A 15103-nucleotide genomic window follows, 5' to 3' on the forward strand; every position below is an offset into this window, starting at 1 on the left:
CATCTAATGTGCAACCACACACAAAGCAGCCGACATTTGAACAAGAAACTGTTAAACTAAAATCACACATACTCTTTACGTGTTACATGTACAAATTTCACTATTATTGTAATAGTAAATATATTTATTTATAATTTATTAATATTTGTATTATTTAATATATTGCTGTATCTTTCTCTATCTCTGCCCACTACATCCCCGTACGTTAATTAGTAAGTAAGTATAATAAGGTACTTCTTAGTCTTACCTTATCTTATCTATCTGATCTTAACTGTGAAAATGGGTTTTATGTGTTTGACAAGGATGCATTTGAATTTAAGCACACTAAACAATAGATGAGAAGCAATGGTCCACGCCAGGGACCTTCAAGTCATGGTGCTCTTTTCTTTCTCCCTGTCTGGTACATACACTTCAAGCTGTGTAATTAAAGTAAAATGCCCCAAAAAATTAAACTTAAAATGAAAGGCCACAAAAATTCATTTCTTACAGTGTTATAAGTTCAAAGTCTCTCTCTTGTCCTTACTGTCCTTTGGTCCCTGGCATACTATTTATGACAGTTGCCATGAAGAATGATCCAATAAATAAAGGGCAAAATGTGAATACTTAAGTTGCAAAACAAAGGGCAGAGAGAAATGAAATTGATAGTAGAAGGCAATAACAAGAGGAGGGATGAAAAGAAGAGAGTAAGGGTAAAAAGAAGGGAGACGGCATTAGGTTAAAGGAGGCAGAGGAATGTGTTGGTTTATTTGTTTGTTTGTTTGTTTTCGGTAACCTGTCCTGCGGACCCAGACAACATTCCTGCTGCTGGTTCACTGTGATCACTAGAGAGCTTTATCTGCTTGTCTGTCTGCCAGAAACACACACACGACACACAACACACACACGAACACACACACACACACACAAACACAAACACACACTTGAAATGAACATGAATAAAAATCTATTAAAGTGAACTATACCAATGTCAAAGATAGAGGTCCCTTAGAAGTTAACAGATATTTTTTTACTTCCAAAAAGTTTTATTTATTTTCAAATATAAGTTGTTACAAGTCTTTAAAAGATATTTTGAAAGTTTTGGAATTCAGTATCTGAGGCCAAAAATCCATCAGAAATACACAAATGAACCATGACATGAATTATTCTTTAACATGAAAGGTGTGAAACCAGACTCAGAATATATGCTTAACTGTACTGTATGTGTGGTGGTGTGTCGTGCGTGGTGCGTGCGTGTGTGGTACTGTGCATGAAGTACCATGATAAAAGTCATCAGAAAAGGAACTCTCTGTTCTCAACAGATCCCTCCAGATGCGTTCTCTTGAGGCCTCCAGAGAAGGTTTGACTGAATCTGCCCTGAACCGCTACAACACACACTCCCTTCACACCACAAACTCAAACATCGGCACACAAAACTCTCCCCTTCCACACCCGGGCTGTAACCACAACGGCACCTACCACCACCTCTGCTGGCCTGCCTCCTTCTTTGGCCAGGTAAGATGGCTTGAGATCAGAGCACCACATTCAGCACTTACTGCACATCCTGGAGATGTACCACCCTTGACAGTGGCCAACAGGTACCTTTTATTAAAAATACCTTCCATATAATAATGGCAGCAACCAGAACAATATCTAGGACGTTACCCTACCTGGCAGGCTTTAAGTCTAGGATTCTGGGTTTGAGCCAGCAAAAATAACAACCAAATAAAACGTTCAAAAAGATCCATAAATGCATGGAAGAGACAGGAGTAGAAAATGTGTCATAAAAATTGAGCTTACCAACTTAGTTGTGAGTAAAGCTCTAGAAAACAGAACAAAAACTTTTAAACCCAAAGCAAATTCTGTGCTTGTACTCCATGTGTCTCGTGTTATATTGGTAAATGTGATATGAATGGAGGGATTTTTATGTGTGTATATTAATGTGTATGGCATGTGTGTTTCTATGTGTGTGTGTGTGTGTGTGTGTGTGTGTGTGTTTGTAGCTGACCCATTTGTGAAATGGATATGGATTATTGATTATAATTTTTTATGTGCACCCAGCAGCCAGACAGCAGAGCACCTAAATCGTTTCCCCACACTCCAATAAAGGAACTATAGCTTGTGTGAGAATGAAGCTGCGAACATGTATGTCTATTGTGAATGTCTGCATGTGTGTCCTTGTGTGTGCATCTGTCTGCACTTCTCTAGTGTGTGTAAATCACCTCTACTGTGCGTATATTTACTGCTGAGGGCTTCTGGGGTCCACGCATGCAGCCCACTGCCATGATAAATTACCTATTGTAAATGAGATGCCTCTATAGTTTATATACCATTCTCCCTGTGCATTTACATGCATTTCAATGCTCAGACTTAGCTTGCTCCCCCTGCATTATTAAATGAATCGTGAAGATATGGAATAAAGGTTCAGTGAGCTACATGTAATACCTGTGTATTTGTGCTGGTTACCCAGTTGTCCTGATGAATGGGAAGAGGAAAACTACTTGCACAGTGCGCGAGAAATGTCCCCACAGAGGGTTATTATGCGAACCAGAAACTGAAGTAAGGGTGGCTGCATAATATGTGCTGGGCAGCAGTTCAGACTGCAGGGGCTGGTCATATGGACTATATCTTTTACTCAGCTACACCTCCCATTGTCATAAGAAAAATGCAATAATTATATCCTCCATTCATTTCATACTATCATGAGATTCCAAAAGGTTTGCTGTGCTTCTCTGTATCTGAAACAGTGGTGTGCTGATGGGTAATTATGCTTCATGCATCTCATTAAACCAGCTATTGTAAGATAGCTGTCAAATTATCTCTGCATCTGAACTACTGCACACAGGAAAGAGATGTATAGCATACTAGTTCCTATTTTAAATGACATTCCTGCATGGTCACCTGGCTAATGCATTTACATGGATGGCAATTTGGGTAATGCAGTCATTGAAATAAATTATGTTTTTGTTGTTTCTGTTTGTACTTATGAGGTCGTTACACTTTTCCCACAGGACATAAAGGCTGAGTTGCTAGCTCTACATTTCACCATAAATAAGATTAAATTACACTGGAAGAAACGTTAATGATCCCTATGGGGGTATTATGTCATTGCAGCAGGAGAGAAAAGGATATAGATAATACCAGGACAAAGGTATATTGAGTACAGAGGATAATACAACAACCAAATGTGTCAAAAATAATGCAGCAAATCAATAAAAACACAGCATCTGACCATGTTTTCATAGAGCACTTGGTCCTGAGATTGTGCCTGTCAATGTCGGACTTTGATGAATGTGATATCAGATTTCCCCAGAAAGACAACAAAAAACAAAACAAAAAAACACTTATTCTGTCACTTCTGCCCCTCCTCTTTCTCTATACTACAGCACTTATTCACACCCCCTCTTTCTTTGCACTTAGAAAAAGGTAAAAGCTGGCTCATTCATCTTCATTACATCACAAATGCCATTTCCCCGAGCATCTACCTTCCTCATCTGTCTCTCTTACATTTATTTTATTTTTCCATCTTTTTCCAACCACATGCTACAGGCATAGAATTTGTGCCTGAAATTTCAGGTTTGTGTGAAGAGGATGTAGAGAGAAATGGTGTGTTTGTGTGTCCATGTTTGTGTGTGGTCCTGCCTGATTTATCAAGGGGATAGACACAATCTGTAAAACAATCTAAATGCTTACTGCAGTAGACTGGAGGAAGAGAGAGATAGAGCCTGGCCTTTCAGGCTGAAAGTGGGGGAGAAAATTGGGGAAGAGAAAGGTAAGTGAGCGAATGGTACGGGTTGTTTATTCATTCAACATTACAGACAGAGACAGAGGTACAGAAACAGACAGAGAGTATGTGAGACAAGAAAAGCAAGTGAGTAGAACGGACACAGAAAACAGTCATGAAAAAGAAGGCAACACACAAGGAAATTAAATGTTGAGGGGGAGGAGGTGAGGAGACAAAGAAATGAAAGAGTGGGAGTCAATTAGAGAGAGAGCAAAGGTGAGACAGAGGAGAGTGGAAATGAATACCTGATGCTTTATATCAACACATATATAGTATGTTGTAAAAACAAAGTAGGAAACAGCCTCAAGAAAAACAGTTAAAAGAGAAAATAATGACAAGAGGAAATGTAGTTTGATTTATGGAATATCGGATATCAGAGATAATAAGACATGCTCTCTGACACTTGAGATTCAAAATACACATTACTTTTCCTAATGCTGTTAGCTAAGCATGCTTATCATTATGTCATGCAATTATGCAGCAACACAAAACTAAAGATGTTGAGTATTGTCCTCACTGTTGAGTGTGTGCACTACTCCCTCATAGAGAAACTCAATGGGACCTTGACTGGAATATTTAATGGCATGCACATTGTTTTTGTGAGTTTAGCTCAGCTTGCTTATGAGCTTTTATTGTAGCTAATGAGATGGAAGACTTTACACTATATATGTACCTGTAACAGTATTTTAAAAACATTTAAAAAAAAAAGATAATTACTGCAGAAAAAAATGATTTTTTTCCCCTACATATTTTTCTTCCTTATGAAAATCTGGAGCTTACATTACCCATAATTCAACTTGACTGAAGACAGTTTAAGTGATATCACTTAAGGCAATTTATCAGACTTTGTGCAGCAGAGCCACAACAGGCGTTTTCACATATGCAGTAGTACTCGCTCACACCTGTACACAGAGTTCCCCTTTAAGGGCCTTCTCAGGGGCCCCACGGTGGTGGTAATAAGGGTGGGGCAATCGCTGCTCTTTCACTTTCCACGGCTAAATTTATTCTGCCGGGGACTGAACTGGCGACCTTTCGGTTACAAGCTTCTCTAACCTAATTAATCCTAAAGGATATCCAGCTAAGTCTGACACTCTGCTGGAACAACACACAGAAACACTGTAAATTAGGAAAGCTAATCTAACCATTGTTGAAATCGGTATGTACACACACACACACACACACACACACATACTCACAGACACATAGGCACACAGACACACACCATATTGTATAAACCTGTTTTCAGTTAGCTGCTTGAAGGACAGAGCGAGGACAAAGAGACAATATTAGATTTGTTGTCTCATGCCAGGGAGAAAGCGAGAGTGAGAGAGTGATAGAGAAATCTAGTCCTGCTACGCCACCACCACCCCAACAAAAAAAGCCCTCAAAAAATAAATAAGCAGTTGATGTACTTGATTGTCCCTGATTTATTTTTACACTTTCTGCCAGTTAAAGGTACAGTAATGACAAATGTGACACAATGTAACAAAAGGACAGACTGGTTTCTGGGTGGTTTCTTTGAGTAAATTAAAGGACCATACATCACTGAGCTCACTGCTGTCTGACGTCACCCATTGCTTTGAAGCCTGGACATTTGGTTCACGCTCACCAGCCTTTTGGTCAGTTACTGGACTCAGGAAATTAACATTTATCAACCAGCTGGATCCCAAATTAGTTCAAATGAAAGACTCTTCTTCAAATGCAGACAGACTGACCAGGTTTTACCAATTTCCATATGCTATGCCACCAACATCTATAGTCAATTATGATATGTTTAATACTACTTACACTTTACTGTGTTTTTTTATCTATTTGAAAATATTTGTGACCTTCATCGGCTCACTGATCCCAGTAAGCTACCTGAGAGATTCACCCTCAGTCCTTTATAATCAGTCTTCCTTGTTCCGACTGAATCAGCGTTTCCCCTTTGTCCTAGACTTCTTGTGGGACAAGAAAGAAAAGTCCTAATAAATATAAAATGTGGAGGTTGTCACCTCTTAGACTGCTGAGCCAGCAAGGTTTTAATGTCAGCTACACTGGAGGAAGACAGGTTTCTTGTCTACCTCTGTGTCCTCCTTTTATTCTCTGGCTCTTGCTGTGCTACCTCTAAAGGTGACTTTGATAATGATTTTACTAATTCAAATTATTTAATCGAAAAAGACATACCAGTGTTGTTGTTGGTAGTGCATCTGAAGAGTAAGACCACATTTCCCATAAAGCCAACTGATTCTTGGTGAAGACTTTCAATTTAAACTCTATTGACTTCCCCTGGAGTCGCTGCACATGTGTTTGTTTTCTCTTTCACTTTAAGGAAAAGTGTGAACATGTTGGCAGAGATTCCTCATTTGGCGTGCGTTAGATCATTTGCCTTTGTAAGACTTTGTGAAAGCTCCACTGATGCAAGAACATGAACAGCAGACTTTCAGACGTTTTAGACATAGCTAGTCATCCCAGCAATGTGTCCCTATACACTGATGTCTCCATAATAAAATGTCTCTTATTCTCATTCTCTCTTTCCTTTCCTTCATCTTCTACACCTCTTACTCTAATCTTTCTTCATTTTTCTGTTTCCTACTTCCATTCCCATTTTTTGATCGTTTCTCTGCTCAGCTCCTCCCCCTTCTCTTCCTCTCTCAGGGGTGAGTCTAAACGAGGGTGATTTATTATCGTGCTCTGTTTCTCCTTTCTTGCTGAAACACCATTATTGTCAAAGTCACAGCGCACTCAGACTCTTGAACATTTTACACCTCACAACACAGATACTAACTCACATACAGAACAGAGATATAAAGATATACTTTCACACTCACACTCCTGCAAACATGCATCCAGTGTTTGTACACTATAAAACTTAACTACATGCACACATGCATCAATACTGACACAAAGAAATGCATGCACACACGCAAATTACATACACACATACTGTTTGCCCAAAAGCACACAGACACACTCTTGCACACTGAAATATAAGTTGTATTGCACAAAGACATTAATACACAAATACACTGGCATACAATATTATGAAAGACAAAGGAAAAAGCAGCATCCTGTTTTCAAGGGAAATATGGTCAAAAATGGATAAATGTTGCAGAGCAACTGACTCCCTATGTCAAAATAATATAAAAGAAGAGGAAAAAGGAAAAACAAAATCATTCTTTATTATCTAATAAATTGAAATTCGGGAGAAGAGCTCCTTCAGATTTGAACACTGACATTTCCACAAAGAACGGCCAGAATACATAACAGCTCTCATGCCTAATTTATTTCTGACCAGCAGGACAAGATAATGAAACAATTCCTGAGATTGTACAAAGTAATTTTCACCTACAACTCCATATCTCTGCATCAGGTTCAAGTCATGGGGATGAATAAAAATATAAAAAGAGATGGGGAACAGCAAGATAGACGACGGGGTTAATATGAAACAGACAAAGTGTGAGAAAGACAGGAGAAATAATAGGGGAAAAGGAAAGAAAGAGGCATGAGCAATAAGTAGAGACAGAGTGTGTGTGTGAGTGTGTGAGTGAGAGTGAAAGAGTGAAGGGGTACTGGGGGTGTATGACATAGAGTCCCCGGAGTCCTAATTATCACTGTATGAATTATTACATCTGTAGAACACGTTCATACACACATGTTAACACACACACACACAGACACACAGACACACACACCTCTGGATCTCCCCTGGAGTCTCAGCTCTCCTGCCTCCCTCTGTACACCTATAGACCACGTGTCACCTGAGGCGTTTTCTCCCTCCTACCATCTTCCTGTCTTGTCTACTTACACTCCCTCTCTTCCTGTCTCCTCCTAAAATCTCTTCTATTATCTCGATTTTAAGTTTGAATAACTTTTAAGGTTTGTAAATGTTCTGCCTCAATCCAGCGGAAAAAGATATTTTGTTTCCCTCTCGATAAGAGATGGTTATCAAATCCAAGAAAATTGTAAGTCGATTATTGCGTCCTCATGGGAAAGCCCTATTTGAGTAAAACAGACTTCGAAATGTCTCTTTGCAATAATTTAAGAATAATAATAATTTAATTGACAGCCCTTGCTAATAAATATATTAAAAAATATATTTCTATGTGTTAAGGCTGGACTGAGTTATGACTCCCAGAAGGAGTCTGATGCAAAGTAAGGGTTTTAAAGTACCCTAATTGCAATCTCCTAAACAGAGTGTCTTTGCCTCAGAGCTTCACAGTTTGAAAACTTCTGTTTTAGTGGATACTGAGGCCTTGCCGTCCCAGTCACCAAGTTAACAAGTCTGAAGCAAGCTCAGTTTTTTTGTGGGTAAATTTCCTGAAACTTTACAGTCCCGCCACCATCCAATTTGGATTTGACAGTTGTCTACATCACCAATAACATGACAGTGGTAAAAATTACCTCATGTCGTTAATTTTGTTTTTCAACCAATACTTTTTGGGAGAAGCACAAAAAGTCTCTAGACAAATGTAACCAGTTTCATGTGTTTCTTTGTTTCTCTGTTTTATATCCAAATGATAGAATTTTTTTTTTATTTAGTTCTTACAGCTGTTTCTGTTCCACTGACTATGCATGCCATTCCTTTTTTAATTTTTGTTCAAGATGATGCGTCTACCTTGAGGCCGTTGTTGTATGATGTGTGTCCTTGTCTTATTAAGAACACACAGACATGCACACATGGACATACACAGACACACACTTTTCCTGGGGTAGATGCAATATAGCTTAGTCTGACTTTGTATAAACTGAGGAAAGGTGAAAGAAGACAAGTGGAAGAAAAGAGAAATAAAAAAAGCAATTAAACAGAGGAGAGCAGAAGAGCCTGGATGTTAATGTTGAACACATTATCTCAGATGTCAGGTATTGTCAGTGGTTGATAGCTAACAAGGTCAGACTACAGTAAGTAGACTGCAAGTTGAAAATGTGAAATGTTGTACTTCCTGTCCTGTCTGTCAGATAACAAGAGATGTATTCATCTGCATGCTGGTAGCTTGTTACCATTTGATATTATCGTATAAAACCAGAATACATTTATTCAGTTTCTATAGTAATATTTGCAGTTCCTCGTGGGGGAACTAGCTCTACGGAGTTTCATGTTACTGTAAGGCACGCACACACGCACACACACACAAAAACGTCTGTTTAGATGGCTTACCTGGTACGGATAGAGTGTAACTCCTCCATTAGTCCGGTTCAGGTGCTGATGGGCCTGCAGAGCTGCTGTGCTCAGTACTGCTCCACTCCCATTATTACTGCTGTTACCACTATTATTGCCAGGGCTGTTTACTGCAGCCGCTGGTTGCTGTTGGGCACCAGCTTTTGCTGAACTTGGGGACCCATTCCTTCTGTCCGTCCCACCTCCAAGCCCCAGGGAGCTGGGCTTGGACCCCAGCCTGTGCCCTAGGCCTTGAGGTTGTGGGTTTGTGGTAGCAAAGCTGGATGTTTGCCCCACCGAGGGACTCCCATGGCTGGGGTTGGATGGTCCGTGGCCCGGGCTGGGCGTTGGGGTCTGGCTGGGGCTTGGTGAGGGCGACTGGGAGGACGGGTGAGGAGGATGTAAAACGGCAGCAGCAGCTGAAGATGAGGAGGAAGGGAGAAAAGGAGGAGGCCACTCCCGTGACCCAGGACCTCCTGGTGCTCCAGATGCTCCCATTGAACTGGGAAGGCCTTGAGATCCATATCGTCCAATCAGGGCCGTAGGGGAAGAGGTGGGAGACAAATCCCACTGGTCGAGAGTGAGGACCATGCGCACAGCTTCCTGTTTGAGCTGAGTGAGGTGAGTGGCGCAGACATCACATCGACTGTCACGTTCATTCCATGCCCGCCGAGAACTGTTGGGCACCTGAAGCTTATCATGAAGAAGGAGAGAGAAGGAGGGATCCTGGAAGGAGAGAGAGAGAAACAGAAATCAGGGATTTAGACTGATGTCTGGAAGAATGAATGGGAGCAAAATTAAAGCAAGAACAGCATGTTTTGAGCTGCTGGAAAGGAGAGGAGAGGACAAGAGAGGACAGGAGAGGACAGGAGAGGACAGGAGAGGAGAGGAGAATAAATTATTGTATATTGGACAAATCATGACAAAGAATATTTATAGAAAATCCCAGAAACATTGCTGTCTAGCCAGGAGGAAGATGTGTAAAGAGGCACACATACCCAGATAAGGACATGCAAAAGCAAGTACAGACATAGAAAAACACACACACGAACACACACACACACGCACAATAACACACAATATACTCCAAAGAGAGTCCAAAGGGTAAAAGTGTCACAGAAGCTGGCAGCAAGGAGAGTCCTCTAATACAGAAATGAAAACCTCTTGCCTTTGGCTTTCCTCTCCCTTCTTTCTTTTCCAGTATAAACATTGTGTTCACTTTTGAATCATCTGTAAAGCATCTTGGTGCAATAAAACAGCAGCCATTTGTTCTTAATACAAGAGGTTAATTGCTTGACTATCAATTTCTAGCGATGGGAAATTACAAAATGTATCTCCCATAAAAGGCAATAAAAACTATTTGAATAAGAGGGAACAGCTCAGTGATGGTGACACAAACTATTTATTTTACATTCATGCCTCAGAAAGTTCAAAATATTTAAAATAAATTGTAGAAAATGTCACACACACATTAAATAGCAACCTAGTTGTAATCATTAAGCCTATATGTAATGACATCAAAGCTAATGTCAACTGAAACAGCACTCAGCAAGTAAACATTCACTGACATTTTAAGCATTGTCACCTGCAGTTCATCTTCTCAATTTAAAATACATTTTTCTATTGCTCTGTAGTTAAATTGGTAAGGTGTGACACTAAGTGCTAATGGTCTACTTGTAGGCCAATTTGTAAAGACAAAAGGACACTTTTGGGAAAAACTATAAGCAAAAAGTGCAAAGCATGAGGTCTTGGACACAGACTGTGTGGGTGTCTTCAAGTGTGTAAAGTAAAGTGCAAAAGGGCTGAATGAAGTGTTATGTGATCAGAGGGTTTGATGATTCATAAATATGCTCTTAGCCAGTCACATCACTGATCTAATCATTCTGAAAGTGCTGAGCCAATCACAGTGACACATGACAACAACAGCTCAACAAATGAAGAATCTGCTTCTCCAGGAAATCATATTGTTGTGTGGCACAATGTGAATGCACAGCACCACAAATCTCAAATCTCACGTCACAACTGGTCACTTACTGACGTAAAATGTGACACAACAGCATTTGCATTGTTAAGCATATAAAGAATAAAACATGAAACTGTTTCACAAACATTTCATGGTCAACTCAACTATCATGGCTCAGTATTCTGAGGCTGTTAAAGAATATCTTTACTTGTGTAACCCATCAGCTTCTAAACACTCCCATAACTACAACTGTTGCCCTTACTGAGATTGACTACAACAGTCAATATGATGCTGCGATGGATATATGCATATTTGAACATGGCAAAACATTTGACTTCACCTTTTCTGTTGAGTACAGATTGCCAGGTTTGCAGGTTCCTACGAACGCTCATTCAAAAAAATTATCAGCATTCATGGTATTTTATATAAAAGCATGAGACAAATGCAATCTTTTGCCATTCTGGATAAAATATTTGAACAGAATCATTAAAAACTATTGAATTTTCTCTCCTCATGTTGGTCCGCGGTATGTTTTTCACAGGTCTCTCTGCCAGTGTCTGTCTGGTGAATGTGCTTGTATGCGTGTGTGTAAGCAATCATAGTGTGCTTTCTTGCGTTCAGAAATCCGGATATTTGTCACATTTGTTTGCACAGTTATCTGTGCCTGTGTGCATGAATGAATGTGCATATACAGGTATGTGTTGTGTGTGTGTGTGTGTACGTGTGCATGTGTTTTTTCCAGACTAATTGGAGCCACTCGTACAGAGCAAAGCCACTCTAAATCTCCTGCCACGATTCTCTGGTCTAAATATCAAAGTTAACAAGCAAAGCACACGCACACATCCCGATACAGATCTTTGTCTAAACCTCAGTTGACCTCACTGAAAATATTTGTTCCATTTTTTTCCCCACAAAGCATTAAGGACTTTATCTAACAAAAGGTCATTAAATAGAAATTGTTTTTCCTTATAAAAACATTTTTTTACTTGAGGCCCTTTAGACTGATGGTGGGATTAGAATGGCCGAGTGTGATATTGTGGGCTAATTGTCAGCTTAAGTGTAGGTGTAGTGTCAGTGTATTATCAGTGGGTGTATGTCTGCTTCAACAAAACATCTGTAGTAGGTGGTGCCAATTCACTTGAAAACTGTAATTACATTCCCGCTTTAAGCCAAGCCCACCTCTTCTGTTACACTGAAGCCAGGTATCTGTATTGGCTCGCGCCCTTTTCAGTACAAGTGTTAGTTACAGCAAACTGAGTGTATGGTTACATGTAAAAATCACCTCATGCTGTTTTGCCTTGGGTTAGACAGTAAAGACCTTATCTGAATGTGTGCAGCCTCCACAAGAATGAAATGTGATACTTTTCTTATGCTATTCTGAGCACATTCATCCCCACAGATGACATGAAATCTTTTCTCTGAAACTGCTTTCTCCTGAATGACTGCTTTTACCAACTGCTCATGCATCTCGAAAGCAGAGCCATTACATTCACTATTTTCTCAAAAAACAGAGTAAAACTTTCCAAGTAAATGTTCCACAATTGCAGCTGCATTTTCCATCAAATTGATTTAACAACAGAATCAAAACAGCGTAAAGTTTACCACTGACGTATGATGTAGTGTCAGAATAATAGGTGCCTTAAAACAATCACTAATTAAACATGTTGATCTAAACATTAAAAACATCACCCTAAACAGTTGTTCAACATGCTTTTATTTGAATATCTCAGCACATCATGCCAGAGGAAGAAGCTGTGCATGTACAGTATTAATCAAAGCGATGGGTAGACTCTCTTTGCTTAGTGAAGCTTAATCAATACATGAGTTACTGAGATGCAGTATATGTATGTGCGTCTAATCAATAGGCATGTGATGGACATGGTTTATCTCTCAGTAGATTTAGACAATCAGACATTAAGATAAAGAGACAGATGACTGACAGAGAAGACGGAAAACGGAGGGACACCTGGGAAAATAAGGAGTGACTGACAGGAGGAAAGGAATTCAGATACATGAACAGACAGCTTCCTTGCCAACATACTGTAAACACATCCTATTTACATGGGTTTATAATTAACTACTTGTTTATCCTTTTCCACATTGACAAAACATCATTACAACTATAAAAAAATAACTGCATATCAATTTTCACTCCAACGTTTGCCTCACTGTACATTGTCTGGATCTGTGTGTATGTGTGTGTGGTCAGCCTCCTTGGTGGTCCTTATGCTCATAATGCGAGGGAGTTAGCAAGAAAAAGAGAGTGAATGTGACGTACTGTCTGCCACACACAAATAAGCCTCTATCAATAACAAGCCTGTTACCTTTCCTCAATCAATATACTGTCTGTGTGTGTGTGTGTGTGTGTGTGAGTGTGCACATGTGTGTCCACACAAAGCAACATTTCATCTAATAGTAAAATGCAACCTCTCAAGTGAAGGCCGCCTGCTAGGCTATATCAACAAACCACAAGACCACAAGATACACACACACAGAAAACGCATGGCGGGATCTCAAACCTGGCAAGCATCTGAGCAGTGTGAATGTGTGTGAATGTGTGTATGTGTTTATGGATAAAGGCTACCTTGTTACTTGGGCAAACTAAGTAGCATAATGAATAGAATATGTTTTTTTAAACATATACATACTGTACACCCATAAGCATACAGACTTATTCCTGGCTGGCATGAGACACCACACACACTCCAAGCAACATAAAATAAGCTACTAGTCTCTCTCTCTCTCTCTCTCTCTCTCTCACACACACACACAAAGCAAACATATTTGCAGGTTGACACGCATGAGAAGAGGCCGACTGGAGGAAAGAGAACTGAGGTTGGGGCAGATTTAAAATGCAGTTGACTATTTATGAATGCATTTATTCAATTTTCACTGTATGTTCAATAATCCTGCTTAGCCACAGGGTTATGACACATTTTCTGCTAGGTGCAAAACATTTGTACTGAATTTGCTGCATCCAGCTAAGGGAGGGAGCTGCGAAGATAGCAGCAGTGATAACAACAACAGAACAGTTCCTCTCATGTTCTTAATGAGTTCTCCCTGTGTGACTAAAATACTCACTCTATAAAGTCTGTTTCCCTTCATTTCTGAGATGATACTAAAAGCATTTATTGTAGATGGCTGAACATTGCTCTGCTATCAAACTTTATTATACTGAAAATATGTTGTGTCACGTCAACTGCATTTGGCCAGCAGGGGACGAGTGCTCCAATATGTGCAAACCAACGCACAAAGTCTTGCAAACCCAACCGGTATGTGTGCAAGGATTTAGAAGGAAGTCGCCTGTTTCGCCATATTGTGGTAGAAATCTGGAACACAGTTGGAACACACAGAGATGAACAGGAGAAAAGTGCTTTATCTAGAAGAGGAGATTTCGTTATTTATATTTTTGCTATTAGAATCCAGTGTTAAAGTGGATTTGTGCAGCAACATTCACTGAAGACTTACGTAAAAGGGATGATAAAACAATAAAAAGTTTGCAACCAGTGCAAGTGAACATGGGCTCATTTTATTGACTTTTATTATTATAAAATGTGTTTGAGATAGATAAAAATAAACCACTGTGAAGAAAGCCACAGTGAAAGTGAAGCCACCCTGCAATCAATGCCAAATAGCAGCCCTGCTTTTCCTATTTGGAAAGAATTGGAAAATACAGATCTTTGCCAAAAATTTGTAGAAAAAAATACATTTAATCTTGCTTGGCTTCTTCAGACCCCTCTGTATCTCCCTGTCACACACACTCAAACACACAGGCACAGCAGACAGGCATCCAAAGGAGCAATGAAGTGGACGGTCCTTGAGATGAGGGCCTGGTTGTTCCAAATTAGCAGAGATTTGGGAAACAGCCAAGCTGCCTGATTAAAAAAAAAGTAAAAAGAGAGCCGTGTTTTGAAGAAAAAAGAATGAGGCCGGGGTCTAGGAAAGAGAGTTTTTGCTAACACTGGGCATGAATGCTGCTTGAATACACACACAAACACACACACACACACACACACACACACACACACACATCTAACATCATTAACACTGTAGTACAAGGTACATAGCTGGCACACACACATGTGCAGTCTCTCTCTCTATGTGCCCTCTCTTTGACCCTATTTCTGTATTTCTCTTCCCACTAATGCTTCCTTTTTGTTATTTCCAGCTCATTTTTCAGTAGAACAGAATAACTTTGAGTTTGTTTATATTCCCCTGGTCTAAACACACACACAAACACACA

General features: G+C 39.8%; 1 protein-coding gene across 1 annotated transcript in view; it reads right to left on the reverse strand.

The window, feature by feature from the left end:
- kif26ba (kinesin family member 26Ba) overlaps positions 1-15103 on the reverse strand; it is a gene marked incomplete in the record, with an annotated part of 79172 nt that overhangs the window by 43857 nt on the left and 20212 nt on the right. Inside the window, 1 exon segment of the mRNA XM_035652536.1 lies at positions 8898-9623. Coding sequence (XP_035508429.1) covers positions 8898-9623 — 726 coding nt within the window.

Source organism: Morone saxatilis, unplaced genomic scaffold, assembly GCF_004916995.1.
Source record: "Morone saxatilis isolate NCDOM2014 unplaced genomic scaffold, NCSU_SB_2.0 Contig11, whole genome shotgun sequence".
NCBI classification, from domain to species: domain Eukaryota; kingdom Metazoa; phylum Chordata; class Actinopteri; family Moronidae; genus Morone; species Morone saxatilis.